General features: G+C 50.1%; 7 protein-coding genes across 7 annotated transcripts in view; 2 read left to right on the top strand and 5 right to left on the bottom strand.

Moving 5' to 3' along the window:
- Positions 1 to 936: 936 nt before the first annotated feature.
- EPUS_07374 (uncharacterized protein) lies at positions 937 to 2,863 on the bottom strand (the record flags this gene model as incomplete). Its single annotated transcript, XM_007805679.1, has 3 exons — positions 937 to 983; positions 1,035 to 1,795; positions 1,854 to 2,863. The coding sequence occupies 3 exons, from the start codon at positions 2,861 to 2,863 to the stop codon at positions 937 to 939; spliced, it is 1,818 nt and encodes a 605-aa protein (XP_007803870.1).
- A 1,345-nt stretch (positions 2,864 to 4,208) lies between these two features.
- Positions 4,209 to 6,205, bottom strand: EPUS_07373 (uncharacterized protein; the record flags this gene model as incomplete). The annotated part of the gene is made up of 8 exons (XM_007805678.1): positions 4,209 to 4,348; positions 4,426 to 4,510; positions 4,569 to 4,935; positions 4,989 to 5,248; positions 5,301 to 5,454; positions 5,505 to 5,552; positions 5,600 to 5,691; positions 5,750 to 6,205. The coding sequence occupies 8 exons, from the start codon at positions 6,203 to 6,205 to the stop codon at positions 4,209 to 4,211; spliced, it is 1,602 nt and encodes a 533-aa protein (XP_007803869.1).
- A 1,183-nt stretch (positions 6,206 to 7,388) lies between these two features.
- On the bottom strand, positions 7,389 to 11,519 carry EPUS_07372 (uncharacterized protein; the record flags this gene model as incomplete). The annotated part of the gene is made up of 3 exons (XM_007805677.1): positions 7,389 to 7,527; positions 7,580 to 10,336; positions 10,390 to 11,519. The coding sequence occupies 3 exons, from the start codon at positions 11,517 to 11,519 to the stop codon at positions 7,389 to 7,391; spliced, it is 4,026 nt and encodes a 1,341-aa protein (XP_007803868.1).
- A 2,598-nt stretch (positions 11,520 to 14,117) lies between these two features.
- Positions 14,118 to 14,428, bottom strand: EPUS_07371 (uncharacterized protein; the record flags this gene model as incomplete). The annotated part of the gene is made up of 2 exons (XM_007805676.1): positions 14,118 to 14,355; positions 14,409 to 14,428. 2 exons carry the CDS (start codon positions 14,426 to 14,428, stop codon positions 14,118 to 14,120), a joined length of 258 nt encoding a protein of 85 aa, XP_007803867.1.
- A 3,033-nt stretch (positions 14,429 to 17,461) lies between these two features.
- On the top strand, positions 17,462 to 19,447 carry EPUS_07370 (uncharacterized protein; the record flags this gene model as incomplete). The annotated part of the gene is made up of 3 exons (XM_007805675.1): positions 17,462 to 18,323; positions 18,376 to 19,160; positions 19,220 to 19,447. The coding sequence occupies 3 exons, from the start codon at positions 17,462 to 17,464 to the stop codon at positions 19,445 to 19,447; spliced, it is 1,875 nt and encodes a 624-aa protein (XP_007803866.1).
- A 917-nt stretch (positions 19,448 to 20,364) lies between these two features.
- On the top strand, positions 20,365 to 22,775 carry EPUS_07369 (Polyadenylate-binding protein; the record flags this gene model as incomplete). Its single annotated transcript, XM_007805674.1, has 2 exons — positions 20,365 to 22,574; positions 22,625 to 22,775. 2 exons carry the CDS (start codon positions 20,365 to 20,367, stop codon positions 22,773 to 22,775), a joined length of 2,361 nt encoding a protein of 786 aa, XP_007803865.1.
- Positions 22,776 to 23,674: 899 nt separating this feature from the next.
- EPUS_07368 (uncharacterized protein) overlaps positions 23,675 to 24,201 on the bottom strand; it is a gene marked incomplete at both ends in the record, with an annotated part of 1,170 nt that continues 643 nt past the window's right edge. Inside the window, one exon of the mRNA XM_007805673.1 lies at positions 23,675 to 24,135. Within this exon, the coding sequence (XP_007803864.1) occupies positions 23,675 to 24,135 (461 nt within the window). The remainder of the gene's footprint in view (positions 24,136 to 24,201) is intronic.

Genomic DNA, 24,201 nt, shown 5'->3' with positions numbered 1-24,201 from the left:
CTCTCTTCGGAACCAAAAGCAATACAGCAACCGCTCCTTTATCTGAATCCAGCTAGGATTCTCATCTTCTTGAACACTCTACACATCAAAGATGTCGAGCTCGAATATTGAGTGTTGCCTATTCTTGTTCTGCATTGAGCGTGCAGTTTTTGTAGTCCCTGTTTAATGCCCATGACCCAGCTCAACGTTTGAGCCACCAATCCGTCCTCCACTCCTTGTTCAGTACATACAGGAAATGATGTTGAGGAGTCATAGTCAGTACGTTGCGTCATAGATTCACGATTATGAAAAGCAAGATCAGATATCGCATGTTTACATCTGCTGTGGTAGCTACAGCTGAGCCTACGACTGCTCCTTATACCAATGTATAAATGAAGGGGCGTCTACCACAAACTGCAATGGTTTTTTGTTGTATACCCGCGGATACAGCTGTCACATTTCAGTCAATTGCACGAGCTTGGTGGTGGGTGTGTAATAGAGAGATGATAATAATATTAAAGCTGTAATGAAGTTTATAATTGAAAAGTGTTGGTCCAAAAGGACCGCGGCCGTCAGAGGACCGTAAACTAGCTTTTGTCTGACACCCCCCCAGTTGAATTTTTTGGTGTTCTTCTGCCAAGCTTGCAACAATTTGATAGAGCTAAATCACACCTTAACTCATTTAAAGTTGCGACAATACTAACTGAATTTGAATACCACAGCTTGGAAATGATTACAATTCCAGAATTCCACAAATGTTTGTGTTGGTAAAATTGAAACCAATTTCCAGCCTACAATATACGGGTTCTCGCATTCGCATCGATTTGGCTATGCGGCGGAGTCTCGCATGATAGGTACAATCTCCGCCCAAGAACAAAAAGCCAATGAAAAAGTCCCCTTCACCCTTGTTGCAAGTCTGACGTTTGCAACAACAATACATTTCCTGTTTCACTAGGGTTAAAGTGGGTCTGTCGCGAGTCTGTGAATTTTTTCTGGCACTTTATCTGATCTGAGTTAGTGTGGAATCGGGACGAATCACCGGCAGGCTTACGTACTGAAGATTTCGTCGAGTTGCTTTTGCAACTCTTCCCGAAACTTCTCCTTCACCTTCTTTGTCTTTACTTTATGCTCCTGCATTCGGTTCAAGCTTTTTCTGACCATGGATATCTGGAGCTCGAGCGAGGCAATCTCCTTGGCTTCCTCGACCGCCTCCTCTTTCGCAACAATACGTCCTTGTAGATCACCGAGCTCTGCACTGATCCTCTGTAACCGTACGAGGCTCGCGTCGAACACTGCAACTCCGTACTTGCGCACTGAATCCACCTCATCTAACGCGGCTAGCGCGGACCGGATCTTCCGGAGCGCACGCGTGTCCGGGCGGACCTTATTAAAGAAACCCGTCTTCAGGTTTAGCTGGGAATCGTGTAGTTGTCGGTTATCCTTGGTGATGTGGTCACCCATTACGAAAAGTTTGTCCTTGATACCTTCCAACCATTCTAATACTACTTTGTTCTCAAGAATGAGTTGATCCACGTGATGTTTAAGATCGTCAAGATGTCCAAGGTATTCTTCTCGCACAAGGACGAACGGCGAAGGCGGCTCGGGTTGAAGCACGGACAGCACGCGGTATATAAAGGGCTGAGTGCGCTCTTGCTCTTCCAGCCATTGGATGTGTTCTAGACGCCGCTCCGTCCTCGCCACGACTCCCATAGCCAAATCGTGTGCGCGATCTATATGTAAGAAGAATTTGTCCACGTCTTGGCCTCTCTCACGCGCTTCTTGCCAGAAGTCGGTAAAGAGTGGCACCAGCACAGATCTATTACACTCGTTAACAAAAGCTGATAAATCATAGGAAAGTAAACACTGGTTAGTACCTAGATGGTATATCGCTCAATTCCACGCGTATTGAGACTTCTCGCATCACAGTCTCAGAGCGTTTGATCAATAAAGGTAGGGAGAGATGACCGACCATGGTCTCTTGAATATTGTTAAGCTCATCGTGCACATTCAGCAATCGGGTGACCTCCCGCGTGCCTTGGGCCGCGCCCGGTGGTCGACATTCTAGGAAAAATCGACTGGAGCCTGGGAGGTAGCATTTCCAAGAAGCGCCGACTTGCGGGCCAGAGAACCAGCAGACCAGACTTAAGCCGGGAATGGAGCAAAACAGGTCAGTAATCGTTGCAGAAAGCATGGTCAAGACCACAAGTAGGATTAGCAGGGTTATCAGCATGGCGAGCGGCACCTTGACCAGGTTGAGGGATCGGCCCAGGATGTCGTAGAGGTAGCGAATGACTTGTAGCAAGATTGAATTTGCATCATGCCCCCCCTTCTCGTCCTCGTCGACTACGCTGGACCGAACCGCTCGCTGCTTCGGCTGCACCTGTTGTTGCTTCTTATTGGCCGAGTATACTGATCTAGCTCGACTATGAGATTGCGATCGGGATTTCCTCCTCTCCGCGGCAGCTGCTGTAGGTTGCAGGATTTCCATGGTGGCGGACCTGGTCTTACGTATCGGCCGAGAAAGACGCTTCTGGTCATCGATGGTCATCGAATTATCGCTCCACTCGGGCCCTGCTTCATCTTCCTCCACCAGAGTGCCATTCTCATCTAGCTTGACCAAAGTTGATCCACCCTGTTTTGGCTTTTGAACCTCCACTGACGGGGTGCTATTCTCATCTGGCTCGACTGGACTTGATTGGCTCTGTTTTTGCTTTTGAACCTTCACTGAGGGGGTGACGTCCTCATCTGGCTCGACTAGAGTTGATCTGCCCTTCTTTGGCTTTTGAACCTGCTTCTGCTCACTTGATGCCACATGGCTTGAGGCATCGTTTTGGTCCAAGGGAAGATGTGCCATCGTATCGGCAGACTCTGATATTGTTGACATTTTGTCTTCTAGTAATTAGCTAGAGCTGAGGAGTTTGATGGGGGAGGAACTGATGGAATTCAAATCTCAAATCCTGCAAGAAATGCGAGCAAATGGGTCCACCTTATTTTTCAGGTTCCCACATGCGCGGAATGTCTTGGGACAGGTAATTAGAGTGGAGCCCTGGTCAATGCAGCCGCCCGCCTCAAAGCCTGATTTTCTCCATTTTCAATCTTTCGGTTTTCACTTTCCCTACACACTGTTAGTATGAGCTGGGATAGCTCCAGCTCCGATTGAAGGGAGGGCAGATATCATGACTGGTGTTAGATCCGTTTTAGGACTAGTAACTACTGCTAGGTAGTTAGATAGTTCTGTCTTGAAAGGCGGATAACTGAATCAAGTCAACCTGGCAAAAGCATCGTGTACCAAGTCTTGCTGTCCCTTAACACCAGCTGAAGGGCTTGCGGGAGGGGGAGGACGCATGCAGCCATCCTTCGTGCCGTGCCAAGACTTTGAGGGCCCTTGACTCTACTTACCTTTTCCGCTCCAGATACATCATGTTTCTGGATATCCCGGTGACAAGCTGCTGCTGCTGCTACCCAGCGGTCAGATTGTCATCCGTTGGCCGTAGGTAGGGAGTTATGAAAAAGCGAAAGGGATGCAGACTTGGAACACCTGTCGCTGTGGGAAGGTTTAGAGGAGCGCGAGGAATATGTAGGGGCGCACACGCAATTAGCGCAGACGCCGACAGGATCTGTCGCTAATTACTGGGATACTCTAGCGTGAAACGAAAGCCGGATCTGGACTGATTACTTAAAGTTTGGGTGATAGGTGAGAAAGGGTGTTAGGAGTGCACGCTGGTCAAGACGAGTCTTAACTAGAATGGATCCAAGTAGGTTTGGGTTGTAGAGCAGGGTGCAAAGTATACTATATAATAATATTAAAATAAAGTTAACGTTGGACACTCATCAGAAGCCTTCCTATTGTGTACCACTTAATCATATTCGCGCACTAATATTGTTACATTGCAGGAGCATAGAAGGGGCATAGAAGGAGCGCTTGGCTAGCTTGGCACACTACTTGCTATTTATCTTATCCCAACTTGTACGTAGACTTAGCTTCTTCATCTACTACTCACCACACAATCATAACCCATACTCAAGCTATTCAACAGATATTGAGCAAGCACCGCACTTTCGATGATGACAAAAGGGACACTCGACGTAGCCGAGGATGGTCAACACCTGATGGCAACAGTGGCACTCCCAATGAGTTGCAGACACACCACGATTCACGTTCGGGGAGACCACCATTCCGGAGGGATCCTCGTATACTTGTGCGCAGCCCGTAGTAACTAGCAACCTGCTCAGTGTAGGGAGATGTCAGCACGAAAGAGGAAATGACAGAATTGTGATGTTCTTGCTGACCCTATCTTCCAGCAGTCCCAGTTCGTGTCAAATGTGAGGTCCACTTCAACGTCAGCAGACTCTTTGTATGATAACGTATCTAGAAAAGGAGCGTCAGCGAAAATCAGAGATGAACATGGGAGTTTCCAGCAGATTGAAGCAGTTATGAAAACGTACTTGTAGTTCTCGCAGGCGATAATGTCCGTAGCATAGCATTAAAGGATATTGACCGAAAGAATGTCATCCGTGTTTCCCCCACCACCTCTAGGAACAGTGCCTCAAACGAATCAGCAAGGGCCGATATATTGGATCACACTTACTGGGATGCCTAAAACATGCTCATTCCTAGTAACATAACAATGGCCAGATACCCGATTTTGATTCGTGTTTCCTCCCCCCTTTCGCCACGCCGTCACGTTTATGTTCGTAGTCAGCAGGATAGAAAATTCCTCAGTCGAAGCCGAGGTATAGATGCGAATTCTTCGAAATTCTCGAACGTTCTCGAAGCCGTTGTCAAGTCTCTTTCTCTTCGGAAGATTTAGCGAAGCAGACACCAGATGCTGTGGGTCGAGATTGGTCGCAGCTCCAACTGCTTGTGCTCGATCCGGCATGACTGCCAAGATGGGCCGATCAATAACGGCTTGTTCCCTCCGGCTGTATGTTATACCGCACGTATGGCTTTGCAGACTAGTTAAGGTCAGCCTCGAGCGCTAGAACTCCCGCCGTACGCAAAAACCTACCAGATGGCTTCGGCAACACCGCCATCTCGTTCTTCGCTTCCACATGCAGGGCAGACACAATCATTCTCAGGTGACATTGTGCGATGGTATATCATGCTCATGTCCACACACTGTCCAGGCGAGAAACAGTGCTCCCATTCTTGGTTGAGATCGATGTCCGTCTTCAAGGCAGAATCCTGGATCACAAATTCGCCGCGATGGATCTTCGCAGAAGCACGGCCGATGTTTCTGAAGTTGGCCTTGAGCACGGATTTAAAAGCCTGCAATACTCAGTGTCCGCAAGGTTACGGTGAATGAAAAGGAGCTTCTAACCTCAGCTGACCGGATAAATTCAAGGTGGAAAGGACTGTGCTTTCCTAGAGCGTCAATTAGATATACCGGCTGCTGTCTTTGGATTTGACCTGGTATTTGCGTGACAACTGCTTGAATCTGAAGCACGATCTTGAACACCTCAAGGTTGGTGCGACTTCACCTGGAGTCAGCTACGGCGAAGTTCGTCCTAAATCGACAGCTTACATGACTTTATCGGTCATGTCCAGCAATTGCTTGCCCTGTGCCCAGGATCTGATCGTTATTAGATAGCGACAATACTTTGTTTAGGCCGAGAGTACCTTGCCACACCATCTGAGATGCTGCAAAGCTTTCGCATGCATTGACAATACGATGATTGTATCATACTAGCAAGTGTGTAATTTTGCCGGTCCTGTCTTCGATCTCGAAGGGTCATCTTCGATCTGCTCCACTCGCAGTCAGGACTGTACCAAAAAGTGCCGAAGAAGGGAAGCGCGCATGGCAATGGCATTGAGTAGGATGTTGATAGCTTCAGTGTGGCCAGCAAGACTGGCTTTGAACTTCGTAAGATCATCGTTCTTGCAGACGGCCCATCTGATCTTCATCCATCCGCTCTTGATGGGCGCCATAGAATGACTGGTGCCGAGATGTGGCTGATACTTCTGAATCTTCTTCCAGAAGTCATCAATCGTTGACTGACACTGAGCTGCAACCAGGCGAAGAGAAATGACTTCTGCTTGCGGTATTTCTTCCCCATCCAGACGTTTGACGTGTAGCAGAGCGGTCTCGAGACTGTATAGTTCCCGCACGAGTTCACGATACGCAAGACCTGCTTCTCCGCTGTCACGAAGCGCGTCGATGACCGTACCGACGAGCTTCAGGGCGGCTATGAAGTCGCCAGCCGAGAATCCAAATCCTACCGGCATCGCTGTTGTTGGTCCATATCATATCGTAGAGAGAAAGACGCACCAACAAGCTTGAGTGAAAAATTTGCAGGTGAAGTTTGGCTGACGAGGCTGTACAGGAAAGGGCTGTTGAGGAGGCGCCTCGGTACATGTCGTAAGGTTGGCCAATCACAAGGTTTTCTTGCAATTCCAGTTGAGTCTGTCCCAACGTCGCTCTTCCTGAGCATTGACAGCAGCTACCGTTGCTGTGAAATAAGTTTGAGATTGGAAATCCTACATGTAAAGCTTTGATCTCTCTACCACACACCCCTTGCCTCGACTGCTGACAGCCTAAAATTGCGCGGAGTAAGACGATGGATCTCCCTACCAACGACTGGATGCATCCATTCCCCTAGTCCGCTGCTGACAGCAGGTAGCTATCGGGCAACTTGCAAAGGCACCCTTCATTTCGTGCAGTTGACGCAAAGACTAAAGGGTGATTAGAGCCTCTTCCCGAACTTCCATTGTCATCCAAGATGGCTCAAACACAGTGGCAAGGCCGAAATTGCTGCGCGATATTTGTCAGGAAGGATACATCATCTCAGTGTGGTCCGAAACCCATCAGCGCTGTCCTTTTGGCGGAGTGGTTGGTGCATCCTTTTCCCATGCTGGGCTTCAAAACCAGACCACAGTCATGATCATCACAATAGGAACGAAATATAGATGTAAACATTTGATTGAACTCTTGAACCCATCTGCAAATACATGAATGAAGGACTGCCACGCCGTGCAGTAATGTTGTCTACCTGTCCCTTCGAGGCAGCACTGCTTTGAAAGAAAAAGACACGCAGATCCGATCGTTCCCACTCAGCCATCTCCTCTTCAAAAATCCCCCGGGGTTGCTGTTGTATTAGAAATTCTTATGGGTTGCCATGTAATGCACAAATGCAAAAGTGGTTGAGGCTCGAAAACTAGAAGCACGATCTTTTGGCACAACGCCTGAAAATGATTCTCCTGCTCCGTCGAAGCAACGACGCGCAAGAACACAAGCGGTCTAGTAAGCCGAAGGAAAAGCCGCCGCTTCGAAATGCTACATGTGGCCTTCTTGCACAATGGCTAAGCTTGGCCGGGTATCAATGTTACACCTCCCTGACCTCCCCACAAACGGGTCATCGACCTTGAACGAAACGAAGAGTGTTGTACAGGTATCGTACAGTAACAGTGATCACTCATTGCCTTTGACAGGCGACTTCGATCGTTGTCGTCCGAGGGTAGGATGAAGCTTTGTGGTTGGTGGGGAAGATGCAGCAGATGGTGGCGAGGCGGCTTGGTTGGCAGATTCTCCTTCGAGGGCGGCTAATGCGCTGTGACAGATCAGCATTAAGTTCTTTCCTTAGCAAGTTCACCACGACTTACCTGAAAGCATTTGTGCTAGACTTGTCTCCCTCTTCCTTCTTATCCTTCTCCCGCTGTGGTGGTGTACCAGTTCGGCTGCTGGTTCCGCTATCTTCGCCGCGGCCTAGAAGTGAGCCAGGTCCCAGTCCTCTTCGGCCGCTATTGGTCCGGCCACTACTGAAAAGGTTGCTTGGACCAAGAGTTGGGCCGTTGGGATTGCTCGAGTTTCGCGTGGTTCTAGCACCAAGACGTCGAAGATCATCGGTGCCGACATTGTTCGAGGTGTAGTCTGGTGGAGGCATACCGCGGCCACCAGAGAAGTTTCGAGCATCGCCACGACCCATGGGCAAGCGACCACCACCACCAGCACCACCACCTCTATTGCTAGCCTGTTGTCGCAAACGTTCGAGTTCGGCCTCCTGTTGTTTTCGCTGCACGTCTGCATGAATTTCTGCCAGAGTCTTGGGGCCCTTGTCGTCATTCTTTGACTGCCATCCATGTTTTCGAAGGTCAATGACGTCCAGGAGTTTGAACTTAAGTCGACTTGGCAGATCTGGGTGATTCATGATTGATACAATACGTTCGAAGTAGACGTTCATCAAGGCTGGACCACGTTCCGACTGCTCCAGGTTCAGACCGACTGTGTTGAGAAGACTGACCAAACTCTCGACTTCAGATTCATCAGGGCCGTTTTCGTCTAATTCCAGCAATTTCTTAATGCATTCGTGCATGATACGTTCTGTCAACATGCCAAGCTTGTAGAGCTCTCCAATGAATTTCACAAGACCCAGACCACGTCGTTTAGCGGCTGCAGCAATGTAGTACTCTTCAGACAACAGGGCTGCCTCCTCAGTTTGACCCTCAGGCTTGGGAGGCATATTGACCTTCCAACCCCGTTCGAATTCTTCCTGGCAGCGATTGAGGAGGTATTTTCGAAATAGAGCACCACCAGTCACCACATTGCCGTGCTTGTCCTTGATATTCTCATCCTTGATGTCGGGACTCATGAATTTCAACATTCGCTCGCAGAATAAGGCATATGTTGTAGCCCAGTGGGCCTCGTCAGTAGCTTTTTCGAAGGTCAATTGGATGACTTGTCGAAGAGTCCGTCCATCAGTTTCGTTCTTTGACTGAGCTGCAATTTCCAGGATCTGGTCGGCTATGCGCTCGAATTTCTCTGGGGTCATCTTGTTGAGCAGACCCTTGACTCTGCGTTGCACGACATCAGGAGGCATGTGACCATCAGGAGCTGGACCAGCTCCTGCAGCCTGTCCAATACTTCTTGGTTTCCAGCCAGAGCTTGATGTTTGAATGGGCTTCACTTCCATGGCGGCGGTCAGGGGCATGTTCTTGTTCTCCTCTTCTACTTTCTTACTGGATATTTTGTCGCGTTTGCTTCCTACTCTGGTGTTGCCACGCTGGGAGCCACCGACTCGAGGGGAGGATGGGATCTGACCAGCAAGTGCGTTGGACGAACTGTTACGACTCATAGAAGGTCCCACTAGAGGCATACCAGGAGGACGACCGAAAGTAAAGGGATTGTTCTGCATAGGACCAGCACGTTGACCACCCATTCCTTGATTGGATAATGCAAATCGTTCGGCCGATGTTGTCCCTGGAGGCAGATTCGCCGGGCCAGCCCTGGGTGGAGCATTGAACGTGCCCATGCCGCTAAAGCCTTGCACAACACTTGGACGGTTTGACGTGCTTCGGGCACTCATGGTGGCTGGTGTCCGTGCTGAGCCAGGCCGGGCGGACGTGTCACCGCCGTCACCAATCGTATCACGAATCTTAACATCCCAATCTAAAGATGGTTTCTCCTTGAAAACGTTTTGAAACTGCAACAGAAACTCTTTGTTGTATTTGAACTTTCGGTCAGCAGGCGCGTTCTTATTTAATGCAGGGTTGGGCGAAGCAACCGCATTTGGATATTCGATGCCGGCAAGGTCATCCAGGAATCGCGCGGATCGCAAAGCTTTCATAGCAGCACTGGGCTGTGGAGGCTCAACCTGTTTAGACGTTTCCAACGTAAGAGCCGCAGGTCGGTCCCTGCGGTTAGTTGCAATACTCTTAGGTGGTCCCATTGAGACATCTGAAACAGGGGTGGCAGCGCCGCTCTCAACGGGCGTCTGGATTGCTGGACTGTCCTGTGATGAGGGACTAGGAGCATCTTCCGCTTTTAACGCCTCCACGGTTTTGTTTGGATCTTCCCCTTCCGTGACCTCTGCCTTCTTGCGCTGACGGGCTTCCTCAGCTTCTTCGGCCTCCCGCTCAGCTTGTTTCATGTTTGCATAGTATGCAGCCTCTTCCTCGGCCTCCTTTTGCTTCTGAGCCTCTCGTTCGGCCTGCTTTTTGGCCTGATAGACAGCTTCTTTCTGTCTTTCTTCTTCTTCGCGAGCGGCTTCTTCAGCTTCCATTTGTTTAGCTAGTTTCTCAAATTCATCGTCTTCTTCTTCGGGCTCTTCCACTTCAAGGGGAGCCGGTTTCTGCTCTGTTGCGTCTTCATTGTTTGTTGGCTCCACAGCTGCTGGGACATGGCGATCCGAATCTGTAGTGACTTCGGCCTCCGTCGCTACAGCGGCAGGTTGTTCGCCCCTGAATTCGGCTTGGGTCTCGGCCTTTTCTTCTGGCTGAGCAGCTTCTTTCCCGCTAGCTTCGGCCTCCTCTTTCTCCTTCAAGGCCTTCTTCTCAGCATCTTCTTTGTCCTGTTGGAGTTTGGCATCTTCAGCAATCTTCTTTGCCACAGCATCTTGCATTGCTTTCTTTTTCTCTTCATCGCTTTTTTCGTTTACACTGTCTGTTCTGGCGTGCGAAGCGTCTACAGTGCTCACAGATCGGCTTCTTGATTCGGGGACGGGAGGGGTAGCCGCCTGGGTGGCTTGGTGACCGGCTGCACAACGCCGTCCTCATTCTTGATGGCGATAGCGGCACTCTTCTTCGGCGGTACAATGAAGTTTGCCTTCGGGACCGGGCTGCTAGTCGCACGGCTAGCGGTATGAGAATGACCGGATACAGCTGGTATAGCAGGAGTATGCGGCTGTCCTAGGCTCGATGCTGGACGCTCGGCTGCAGAGACTTGGGAGGGGCTTCGCGACATGGGCTGAGCCTGCTGTGGATGTTGACCCTGATTGCTGTATTGTGTCTGCATGAACTGCGGACCGGGTCCTGGTACATAGTTCGGACGAGGGGACGTAGGTGGAGGGTAACCTTGCATCTGCGGATTTTGCTGCATCCAATGCTGGTGGTACATAGCTTGCAAACTCGGGTCGGGCTGAAGCTGTACATAATGACCCTGCTTTTTGGCTGTCAGAACCTTTTCAAAATTGCCACTTTGGGGCGAGAGATCAAATGGAAGCTGTTGGGGAGGGACCAGGAAAGCTGGGTCTGGCACAGGCGGCTTGGGATCGTTCCGGTGAGCGGCCGGGCGGTCCCACTCACGCTTCGAATTGTTGAAATTCGAAGCTCCTTTGCCGCGACCTCTGCTTTTACCAGTCTTGCCTTTAGTAGAAGGAGGATTGGAAGAAGAAAAGTGGCGCTTTACTTGTGGGAATCCCTGATATCCTTGATTTCCATACTGCTGGCCGGGCATGCCAGGGACCATCTGCATGTGCGGCATTTGGGGCGTCGCCGGATTGACATTCATCATAGCTGGGCTGCGAGTAGCCATATTTGGAGAGTTCGTGTATGGCTGGGAGCGCCCTTGAAATGACGGCATATGGGGCATGCTTCGCTGATTCGGTTGTCCGCGGAAACTCTGCTGAGGTGAGTACGGCATCGGTTGGGAGTATGGCTGGCCTTGGAAGCTACTGCGTCCACCACGACTCGCTTGCATGGGAAAGCTGCTTCGTCCAGGCCCACCTGGGATACCGTGATTGCTCATATCGCCATGGGACGATTGCGATGATTCGCGTCGTACGTTGGGGGGGTGGGAACCCTCGGGCGCAAACGAATTTGGTGCCATTCCACGTATTTGGCGCTGCGATTATGTCAGTATAACATCCAAACCCTTTTGCTAGGAAGAATGTACATTTGGGTCATTCCCTTCCGGACCAGATTGACCAAACACCAGGCTATTACCCTGATTTTGCAAGCTAGAAGGTGGTCGACCTCCACTAATAGAGGGCTGAGGGATGGGTGAAGGTGACACTTGGGGTGAGATGAGTCTGGGATTTACGGCTCCGGACACTCCAAGATTCCCAGGAGAACTGTTTGTTAGGGCTGGAGAAGCACCAGAAGCTGGTGATCCTCCTACATTCGCGGATCCAAACTGAATATTGATTGTTTTATTTGATTGACCGCCCGGTGGACCTCCGTTGATGCCACTCGGTGTAATCGTGAAAGAAGGTTTTCGGTTGTGGTCAGAAACTGTGCTAGTTGAGAGGCTATTGTTGCCATTCATGCCAGATGATGCTTCAAGTGAAGAGATTGCGGCTATGGATGGAATGTTACCATTGACAGATGGAAGGCCTTCTCCAGTACCATGTTGTGAAGGCATAGAGCCTTCGATTGCTGTCGCCATATTTGATGACCCGGATGCATCAGGTAGAATGGAGTTTTTGGTTGCAGCAGCGTAGGAAGATCGACCAATAGCTGGTGCAGTGGAGATCGGACCTTGGGGAGCTGAAGGAGACTGCTTCCGCGAAGCTGACTGCGCTCCAGATATGCTTGTTTGAACAGGTGTGTTTGCTTGTTGAGGAGTGGATGTCATTAGAGGAGTTTCTGAGGCGGGAATTTGGTGAACGTGGTTATGGTCGGTCGTATGGGTAGTAGTGTAAGCTGAGTGGAGAGTTGCAACGTTGGTCTCTAAAAATCAAGCCCGAACCAGCAGGAAATTGAATGAATGGAAGTTCTGTGTTTTTTTCAACTGGCAGGCGGCAGATCTCGAGTAAACGGATGTCGCAGTGTCGCAGAGAAATAGGTGCTGGGAAAGCCAGGCAAATTTCAGCCGCACAAACACTTCTTGCGCAGGGCGAAGGAGTGAAGTGAAACTTCGATCTGAGACAAGTACTAAAGAGCAGAAAACAACACAAGGATATTGTGTGTTTCTGCGGTGTCTCTTCTTTATTTGAAGAGACCTCTTTGATTGTGGTGGTGGGTGAGGTTTGTCGTCTGAAGGGAAGAGAGCAAATTTTTGGACTGGCGAGGCGGCAGATTACTACGTAAAACGTGGGGCTAAGCCCTTTTGGGCCGTTCAACCAGTTTACCTCGTCAAAGGGTCCTCCAGCTTCACCCTTAATGTTACTCATTTCTAGACAAACTCCGGCGCGTGACTCAGGTAGCATTGAAGCGACTCATTTGGTGTTCACTACCAGCCTTAGCTTATCGATCGGGTTAGGTAAGGTGCTTGTAGGGCTTTTAATGATTGTGCTTTCTGGGCTGTGTCTGCGGACTCTAAACCTGGCAGGCAGTGACGACAAAAGAAACAGCCCCCACCTGCTCGCATGCTAAGCAGGTGCCACCAACCAACTTCAGTCCAACGATCGCGTCGCTACATCATATGCTTCCTATCAAGCCTTGTAGAGAATCTCACCTTCAGCCGATAGAATCTCCAAACACCAATCAACTAACCGTTGCCGATTTTTGCTATCTCTGCTTTAATCCGCACATCCAGAGAATCCACAATCTTTCAGCGTGTTGGAGTACGCTGGACGTTGACACTACTCACTATCTAGTCAACAAGATCTTCTCGAGATTAGCAGATCGATATTGTTACTTTGATGGCAACTAAACCGCTAATACTAGACGAATGAGGTGAGGCAGATACCACGACTTGGCAATGACTTGTTGACCCGTACTACCGTGGCTTTGCTGTAGACGACTCGGAAGAAGGGATCATACGTGAGGGTTTTCCCTCCGTACTCCTGGCAGTACTCTCTATCCATGAAAACCTATCGAAGCCAGAGAAATCAGGTAGACCACTGCCTGCTTAGATTATACTTGAAGAAATGAAGTCCTACATTGGAGAAAAGGCAGGAAAAGTGTTGCGAGACCTCTCTCACACAACGGCTACTGGGTTGTAATTCTGTAACAAGCTTTTCAAACTGACAAGCACATCTTGAGGTTGACTTATAACAGTCCTACCCTTTCTATTCCGTGGCATTTGTTATGGGTGAAGTGATAGAGACAGCCATGATTCGGATGATGGAAGATAACTTGTGACTCTAGCTTAGCAGTACGTATCATAGCTCTGCGTGTGACTTCGTTGTCACCTACTTACACACGGCTATCCGACTTACACTGATCGATATCGAGAATACGGCAAGGCTGCAATCCACAGACCCGATTCACCAAATCATCAGCCTATGGCAATGTCTAATGGGCCTTGGGACTGTCTGGGCTTGCCTAGGTGATAGAAACTCATATGAACCTATAATAACGGACGCTCATGAAATGGCTTCCTCCTTATTGTTTCCTCTACATGCCTTCGTACCGGCACATGCTCACTTCAGCTCATCTGACCCCCTTTAACTCGCCACCATCTTATCTAGCAACCACCGTGGTGCTTACGTACTCATCCACCTTGTCAGCCCTTTTTGCCCTTCAACACGTCCTGTACCAACTACTCCGCAAATACATTTACGTCCATCCCTGTTGGTGAAGGCTTGCCCGCTGCACTGTCCTCGATATACCGCTCAATTGATCTGTAGAAGCTGTCGGAGGGAAGTATTGATGGGATATCTTTGGCGCAGAATTCGGTGTTGATGCATCCGACCATAGCAGTGACAACATCGACGCCGAGTGGCTGAAGCTCTAGACGAAGAGTTTCGGAAGCGCAAGTCAAGCCGGCTTTTGAGGCGCTGTAGATCCCTGTCAATAGGCGAGATGATTAATACTACCGAACCTTACCTACAGCATTGAATCTGAACTCATGGTAGCAATGGCATGAAGGAACATGGGTTAAGCGACTGATTTACCAATCCACAGCGTATGCAGGATTGCGCCGACAGAGCTAGTGTTTACCACTGGGCCCTTGGCTGTCACCAGCAATGGTATGAAAGCCTTCGTAACATTCAGGATTCCCCAGAAGTTGACATTCTAAACCCGCATGCCCTTCTCCCTGTCGAAGTTCACCAGTGGCGCCAGGTAGCCGATGCCGGCATTTTTAGCGAGGTAGTGGAGTCTGCCACTCGTTCTCGCAAGGATAAACTTGTAGGCTCTGTGGATTGATCCTTGGGAGGTTACCTCAATTAAACGGGATTGATGTTGGAAAGGTTGACGAGGGACAGCTCATTCTTGGAGAGGTTGCGGGCTACTGCACAAACAAGGAAGCCATGACTTGCACATGAAGTGGCTAGGGCCGATCCAATTGAGCCGGCAGACGTGCCTGTTATTAGCGCTGATCTTAGATGTGCGTTCATGACGATGATCGTGATAGTAGAATTGATATAAGTGTTAGCAGACACATTGCGGTGCAGGTATAGAAGAAGGAACGGGGGAACAATAAGAGATAGGTTTTAGTAGTGTAGCTTCATCAACCGGAGCATCCTTAGAGCTTTCTATAAGTGGGGACGAGATGTATTGGTGAGTGGTCGGTAGCTTAGGAACAATCCTTCAGCCGCGTGCTTGTATTGGAACATCGGGCGGCTGACCTCGCCAGTAGCTTGCGCATATGCTGTACCTCAAAGCATGAAGTAAAGAGGTCGCATCTAGCCTCCCTACCTCTTGCTTCTATGGTGGCCTTCTCTACTTTTGCATGTTCGGAAGATGAGCTACTGCATATGACTTGAAGGACGAGTTTCATTGGAAGATCTTCCTGTACCTGACAAAATCCTCCAGACAGCTTCGCCGGTTTCTTAATCGAGAATGCAGAGGTGAAAACCACTCCGGGTGGTACGCCGACAGAATCCTGAGATTATTGACTAGAAGCATTTTTGATGCAAGACTTCAGTGTTGCTCCGAGCGCGTCGAAGAGCTAACGTTAGCTGCTGATCAGCTGCTCTCGCTGGCCGTCTTTATCCAAAAGCTGTATTATGGACAGATAATGCCCGAATTCGAGGATCATATTGCGGTTACCGGACGTCGTAAGCAGTTTTGTGTCAATGGTATGGACTCGCGGCCGCCTTCTTCGAGACCGAATGACTCTTTCCCCAAAGTGAAGAGAGAAGGCACACCTACAATTGTGAACTGGAAGATGAGATATGTTGTCATAGGCAGTGGCAGAGAACAGACAACTGCCTCGATCGTAAAATTTGCAGCACGAGATTGGCAATATCATAGAAGTAGAGGACATTTGTGATGACCAGCTGCCAGAGCATGGTCTCAAAATTGTACGCCTTTTTCAACACGCTTCCTTGATTCCATTACAAGGAAAGGTGGCTCTGGTGTATGTTGAGCTGCGTCCAGTGAACGAGGAATGAGAAGCATGCCGGCGTAACTACCTTTATCATCTGCAGATATTGAAGATGAACAAAGTGCACTGACTTGTCTGCACCCACCAGGCGAAATCTCAATAATGTGATAACACCAGCTTTCATGAACGTGCCAAAGTCGGAGGTAAAGGCCGCGAAGAACATGGCGTAGTGTGAAATTGGAAGTTAAATCCAGTAGATCTCGAGATTGATGCACATTGGGGTAGTTTCTTGTATCACTGGTTATTTTCCAGGACGTGCTATTTCCACAACCAAGTAATTTTGCCTAAAACATATTCCACGCAACCAACATGACAGGCAGGAGAAGGGGAGTTGCTTCCTTTGCTTGTGCAATTGGTCGAGCCGCTCCCACTAGGAGGCCTCCAACAGTGCTAAATGCTGCTGCGGGTGCTGGCAATGAGATACTGTTGGTGGTAAATATGCTCATGCTCGCCGTGATGTGGCCTAGACCGGAGGCAAGGGAGACAGCGCTATTTGGAGCAATAGTGGCAACAGGCCGTGGACTATATTGGCCATGATTACCGCAGGTCTGTCCGGCAGGACAACATCCAGGAGTCCCAAGTCTATCCTGGAAGTAACAAACGTTGGGGCTCGAACAGCAGATACTGGCGAATCTAGCATTGCCTGCGCAGGAGGGATTTGCTTGTGTATTGCAGTTTTCTTGGGCAGCGGCGAAAATAGATAATGAAAGAACGAAGCACGACAGCGAGAATTTCCATCCATGGAATGAGGAAGCCATAGCAGAAGAGGGAATAGATCAGTGAAAGACCACGAGTACATGAAGAAGAAAGTGGGGGAAAAGAGCTACTTGAGGACAAATCACCGCAGATGCCGTTTGCGAACAGGAAGTTTTGAAAGGCATAAGCTCTTTACTCAGCAAATAGCGTCATGAAGGTGTGTCATGCAGGATCAAGAGGTCCAAACGAGGACATACCAGGTATGATGGTTTTAGTTAGACTAATGACGATTGAAGCACGTCGCTTGACGTCAAGATAAGTGTGATCAGGCTGGCAGCCTTGCCCGGCCTGACATGTCCAGCTGACCATACGAAGACTAGATGCACTCTGTGATCTAATGATAACAGAGGCTGAATACTGTGGTAGCAGATAAGATGTTGCTTGGTGGTAGCCTGCAGTGGTAGGGAGTGGCCTCGGTTCATGCCCAAGGCACTATGAGGTGACCAGGCCCGGAGGCCCCCTGTCCTCGCCTACTAACTAGTTAGTTATGACACATGTGGCCGCAAGGGACTGGCAAGCTTCAAGCGCCAGCGCATGGGAGATCAACGCGAACCTCAAGCTTTAGGCCTAATAACGCCAAGGTACGGAGTAAACCATTATCTATTCATGCAGTCGTAGCCATGCTTCAAAACCAGCACGTTCCCCGTGGTTGCACAGCACTCGAAACCTGTAGATTGTATGCAGATTCGTGTGCATTCTAGTACAAGGCCAATATACGAATCACAGCCTTCAGTGGTCGCACCGCTTCTCTACCACTCACAGAAGGGCTGGAACTGGGCTTCCATTGATGAAAAACGATGTCTCTCGTGGATGTACTTGAAGATGAGCGGCGCGAAACAGCAGACACCGATAGTTCTTCTGCCAGCAGGCGAGGTCTGAAAGACTCCTTTTTAGCCGTACGGAATATGCTTGATATACCTTCGAACACCTCAACCCCGTCATCATCGAGAGAACGTCGTTCAAGTCCTTTCGCAGCCGGAAATGGAGACGCCGCGCAATCAACTTTAGGAAATAAGGCAACGAAGCAGAGCGCGTCTGCAGAGGCCATGGCTGCTATATTCGGTGGGGCTCCCAAAGATTTTCAGATCTCTTCAAAAACTCGCGGTTCAGGTAGGCACAACTCTACAGTAGGTATCGGTGCGAAATCGAGGTCTCCTTCGTCTCGACTACATCGATCATCATCGCCCGGCATAGGCCTTCTCAACAACAACAGAAGTAGTCCAATGCATATCATGACAGACTCAAGCGACTTCAACGACATTGACAGTGCTACCGAAAAGGCCTCTGACTCGAACCTCAAGCCAAAGGGAAAGGGTCCAGATTTTGTTTCTAAAGACAATGCCGAAAATGGTAGACGTGGTAGCGCCGATTCTAGCAATGATATTCGGCTGGAGGAGGACAGACCTGGCGGAGAGGGTGCGGATGAACGAGCAATTGAGAGCAGTGACGATGAAGAAGAGGTAAAGAGTTCAGAAGAGGATGAGGACGAATCTACTCCCAACCGAAAGAGAGGTAGAGGCCGGAAAAGGATCGATAAAGGGTCTGACGTCTCGAACGTAGATTCAGACGAAAGCGAAGATGATCCATATGCTTCACTATATGGCCAGAACGAGTCTACAAGTCAGGCCAAAAGCGCTCTTGCAGCAGCAGAAGAAGAACGTATGTTCAGTTGTTGTTCTGGAACGTGCTCACAACTAAACCTCTTCTCCAGGCATGGCCCAGTCCAAAGCAAAACTGAGGCCGTCCGAGCCTGCCGTCTCAGTAATTGGTCCTGGAGGTGAAAGACTGGTGCCAAAGAAAGGGGGAGTCCATCCCAACACCAGCTACGACTACACCGCGTCCGGTATGAACTCGGCAAATTCCTCAGACGCGGACATTTCAGACATCAGACGTGCTCAAAAGCTGAGTATCAACATGTCACATATCGACACATCGGTCCCTAATCGGGTGATACGAACTATTCTGCGAGGAGACTTTTCGACCATGCAGGAGGATGCAGAAGAGGGCCTCCGGCGATCGCGCTTGTATCTTGTTGCCACTGACCTAAGCGACGAGGCCGTCTACGCCCTCGAATGGACTATCGGAACGATTTTGAGAGACGGGGACACGCTGCTAGCGATTTATGCGGTGGACGAAGAGACAGGCACTGGGAAAAGCATTGACGCTGACGCCAGTGGCAGTGTGCAGATTGGAGAAGGGGCAAAAGCTGCACAAGACACCGTAGACGCTATGACCTCCCAAACCGAGAAGATGAATCAAAGCGCTGAGGCGCCATCTTTGCTCACTCCTGCAGGCTACCTGCCGGCGACATCCACTGATAGTCGCCCGGGCTCAGTGGACTCCCGCATGCTTTCCAAAGCCGAGATAGAAAGGCAGAGAGCCATTGAAGACATCTCGTCTACATGCGTCAGGCTGTTACGAAAAACCAAACTGCAGGTCCGGGTCGCAATTGAGGTCATACATTGCAAGAGTCCCAAGCATATGATCACCGAGGCGGTAAGTTCTCCCGCATCTGTTATTCTCGTCTCTGTGTCGAGATACTGACGATCTTCTAGATTGATGGTCTTGAGCCTACGCTTGTAATTCTCGGTTCAAGAGGTCGTAGCGCTCTGAAGGGTGTGCTCCTTGGTTCCTTCTCGAACTACCTTGTTACAAAGTCCTCAATTCCGGTCATGGTTGCTCGCAAGAAACTACGGAAACATGCGAAATTCAAGAAGACCAACATTCGGCTCTCCAACAACCTTCAGCGGCCAAACAGGCTCACCTCGGCCAAAATTGATTGATCGACATGCGAGGCAATTCACAGAGCGCGGAGTCTTGGAGCAAGGTGGGGTCCCTACTATCCTTGGGTACCATGCTGCTAAACTCGAGACCTATTGACTGGCCTTGGATATGATTTGGACTTGCTGTGGTAACAAGCTGGGCGGTGCTATTCGAAGGACGAAGGAGACAAGGATGAATGCCCTTCGTATGGCGCTTCTAACTCTAAGGAAGTCCTCCACCGGCGTTACCAATAGTCTTTTTAGTAGGGATGAGTAACCATGGCATGCACCATCCCATCGCCTTCTCCCTTTTAATACGTAAAGGATTTGTGAGAGTGTCACGTGATAAGGCTACTGTCTTGGATATGGTGCTTGGCAAGCTAAGGCCATTTGTAGCTTAGCAAAGTACGCTTTGTGCGGCAGGTGCGGTGATCTGAGACAGCTTTTTTTTGTTAGGTCGCTACTGCCAAAAAGTTGACCTTGTTCGTTTGCCAACCTCAACACCCATTTCGCGACGTCTTCAGTCATCAACGTGTCTGTTGCCTTGCCCTCAGTCTTGCCTATACCCTATCGAAAATATTCGTGACCACGCAAAAAAACTTGAAAAGCAAGAAAACTTGTAACCTGATCCGTAAGTGGACGTTCTTGTTCTTGCTCATGTCGCTCTTCAACCTCATCTTTGAATGACCTTGACTAATTGGTGATGGTGAATAAGCTTTTGTGCACTTCAGCATCACTGTCGCACAGCTTATTAGGCCTACGAATATTCACTCCTCCTTGATCTCTTCGAGATTTCATCCATTAACTCACCTTGACTCTCCACGTCCGCACCATCTTTAGCAGGTCAGCCTTTGTCTCAAGCTGGCAGCTCAGAACTTTTCTGGTTGCTTTCATATCTGACTTCAGAGGCTCACCACAAGAGAATCAGAATCCCCGAGATGTCTACACCAGAAGTTGCAACGTCTGCTCCGGCTGAACCCCAAACCACATCCACCGATGTTCCTACCACGAACGGTCCCACTGCCATCAATACCAACGTAGGTTCAGGTGAAAGCTCTGGAGATGCAGACCTCCAAACCCCAAATTCTGCAGCCCCGAGCTCGGCGCAACCACACTCTGCCTCTCTTTACGTGGGAGAACTGGACCCTGCTGTGACCGAAGCCATGCTCTTTGAACTATTTTCTACCATCGGCCAAGTAGCTTCGATCCGCGTTTGCCGTGATGCAATCACTCGTCGCTCGTTGGGCTATGCCTATGTTAACTACAACAACACATCTGACGGTGAAAAAGCGCTGGAAGAATTGAACTACACTGTTATCAAAGGTCGTCCTTGCCGTATCATGTGGTCCCAGCGGGATCCTGCCCTTCGCAAAACCGGACAAGGCAACGTCTTCATCAAGAATCTGGATCCTGCGATTGACAACAAAGCTCTTCATGACACTTTCAACCAATTTGGAAACATCCTCAGCTGCAAGGTCGCGCAGGACGAGTTTGGCAACTCCCGAGGCTATGGCTTCATTCATTTTGAGACCGGGGATTCTGCAAGTCGCGCCATCCAAGGTGTGAATGGTATGTTGCTTTGCGACAAGAAAGTCTTTGTGGGTCATCACATTGCGAAGAAGGACCGTCAGAGCAAATACGAAGAAATGAAGGCCAACTTCACCAATCTGTACGTGAAGAACATCGATGCCGAGGTAACAGATGACGAATTCACTCAACTCTTCGAGAAATTTGGTGATGTGACTTCTGCCGCTATCACACGTGAGCCTGATACTGGCAAGAGCCGCGGATTTGGCTTCGTCAACTACATCGATCATGAGCACGCCGCAAAGGCAGTGGAGGAACTCAACGACAAGGACTTCCATGGTCAGAGCCTCTACGTTGGACGTGCACAGAAGAAGCATGAACGTGAAGAAGAGTTGCGTAAGCAATATGAGGCGGCTCGAGTCGAAAAGGCCTCGAAATACCAGGGCGTCAACCTTTACGTCAAGAATCTGACTGACGATGTCGATGATGATAAGCTTAGGGATCTGTTCGCTCCATACGGCACCATTACTTCGTCGAAAGTGATGCGGGAAACATTAGACCGACCATCTTCGCCAGATTCGGACAAGGACAAGGACAAGGAAAACAAAAAGGAGGTGAAAACCGAGGAAGGTGAGGATGAGAAGAAAGCCGACGATGAGACCGAGGATAACAAGGCTGAGGGGGCGGCCAAAGAATCCACTGATAGCAAAGAGAGCAAAAAGGCTGCCCAGAGGACTTTCGGAAAGAGCAAAGGGTTTGGCTTCGTGTGCTTCAGCAATCCCGATGAGGCCACCAAAGCTGTCACCGAGATGAACCAGAAGATGGTCAATGGCAAACCGCTCTACGTAGCTCTTGCACAACGCAAAGATGTTCGCAAGAACCAGCTTGAGCAGAGTATGCAGGCTCGGGCTACTCTTCGACAACAACAAGCAGCTGGCATGGCTGGCATGCCTCAAGGCTTCATACAGAACCCAGTCTTCTACGGGCCAGGGCAGCAGCCTGGGTACCTGCCGACCAATGCGCCGCGCGGTGCCATGCCCTTCGCTCAGCCAGGCATGGTGATTCCCGGAATGCCTGCAGGCCGCCCAGGTCAATATCCTGCTGGCTTTGCCCAGCAAGGCCGAGGCATGCCTCAAGGTCAACAAATTCCGGCAAACTTCGCGGTCCCTGGTCAAATGCCATTCATGCAAGCTAATCCTCCTATGCTCAACGGCATGGGTTACCCTCAAGCACTTGCTACACAATCTTTAGGACGTGGTGGAAACCGTGGTCAGATGGCAGGCATGCAAGGTATCCCACCAACCATGGCCAATATTCCGGGCCTGCGGGCTGGTCAGGGCTATGCTCCAGGTGGGCCTCGTGGTGGTTTGCCGAGCATGCAGGGTCAAGGTGGACGTATGGGGCCAGGTGGACGGGGCCAGATGATGGGACAGATGGCTGCGGTCATGCCTCAAGATGGTCAAAGTCCTCTCGTTCGGAGCTTGAGCGCAGCACCACCCGACGCGCAGAAGCAGCTGATTGGAGAAGCAATCTATCCGAAGATTGCCGCACAGCAACCTGAGCTCGCTGGCAAAATCACTGGGATGCTCCTGGAGATGGAGAGTGAAGAGTTGCTTGGCTTGTAAGTGCATTTCTTGTTGACGAAGGATTTTGTCTTACTGATTTTTCTAGGGTCGACAATGATGAAGCTCTTCGTGCCAAAGTCAACGAGGCCCTTAGCGTCTACAAGGATTACATGGAGAATCGCGGCGAAGGCAATGCCGGTCCCAATGGTGAAGAAGTCTCTGGGAACGAAGGCCAGCCGGAAGCTGTTCAAACCTAGGCAACGCCCTCTGTTGGTGCATAACTCGGAAGGACCCGACGTTCTTCTGGGTGAGACAGCGACCAGTAGCTCTCAGCTATTACGCGACCCACGACCACCAATTTCCCCACTATTGATCACATTCAGCACACTTGCACCGGTATTCCTCCCCAGCAGGCCCAGGCTGGCCAATATCACCAAGTGAAAAGTTCTTTGAGGTTTCAGGCCATTGAAAGCCGCCATAAGAGGTGTGCAGACACCTTGAACCCTTTCCATTCGGAGTTATCAACCATTCTTGTACGATAGAGTTTTCCTTGTTTCTGCTTTGCCCTCTACTTGCTCGCACATGCCAGATGCAGATAGCTTTATGAGCTGATGAAGAGGGAGATAAGAGGTGAGCAGTGGCAGTAGGCCAGGGAGTAGGAAGATGAGCGCAACAGAGATTAGCCCTTAGCCTCATCAGCACAGCATTAATCACTTCTATCAAACGATTCCTTCCTTGTGTCTTGTTGTTATTCCCCCCTCCTGGGTCTGCATCATATCACATGGTCGGTTCTCTCTGCACTAACTTCATTGATGGATCTGGTATCTTCAGAAGCGTGGTCTGGCTCGTTCATGCCACGGGCCACTTGTTACAACCTGGCCATCAACTCGCACATCCGTATCCTATTGGTCTTGAGCACGGAAAGGAACTTTGTTCCTCGTGTCTGACTGGTACGGGGCCAGGGACAGTGTGGTTCAAGAATTGCTAACAGGCAGACTCTTTCGAGTTCGTGTCACTTTTGAACGGGACTCCAAGATCTCCGGGTGTTCCTGACACATCACGCATCGCCTCTCTGGCCATGAGCATGAGCATGAGCATGAGCATGATCATCAATCCGCCTTTCCTTCTCTCTCATAGTGCTATCAACTAGTCATCCTCACTCGATGCCAGCTAAGATCTTCTTCTCCGCTACCACGACGTATCGCTCCCCCAGCCCCTCTGGATCGTTCTCCGCATCCAGTTTCTTCGCTCCCATCTCGCAGATCTGTACACGATTGATTGGAATCGAGGAGGCAAATGTGAATGCGCCGCCGCCACCACCACCACCACCACCACCACCAGTGCCTCCGCTACTTGTGCCCTGAGACGCCGTATCCCCTCCTCGTTCGTTGAATACTCGCAAGACGGGTGTGGCGTCAAAGGTGACTTTTCCCATCCTCTTCTTTTCGCCATCGCGGCGCTTCTTGACGTACACGGTGTTGATCAGTGTGGCGTGGAGGGTTAGCTCGCGGTCTGCCGCTTCGGAGAGGATGTAGCCGGCGGATTTGAAGTGGTCAAGGACGCTGAGGCAGAACGGGTGGAGGCGCGATGTTGGGTCGTGCGGTGGGGTGTGGAGGACTGTTGCGCGGGAGGGGGGGTGGGGTGGGAAGGGGGAGAGAGCGCAGAGGGAGATGTTTAGTGGCG

Source organism: Endocarpon pusillum (genome assembly GCF_000464535.1).
Source record: "Endocarpon pusillum Z07020 unplaced genomic scaffold scaffold4400, whole genome shotgun sequence".
NCBI classification, from domain to species: Eukaryota; Fungi; Ascomycota; class Eurotiomycetes; order Verrucariales; family Verrucariaceae; genus Endocarpon; species Endocarpon pusillum.
This window is presented reverse-complemented; position numbering and strand designations above follow the sequence as displayed.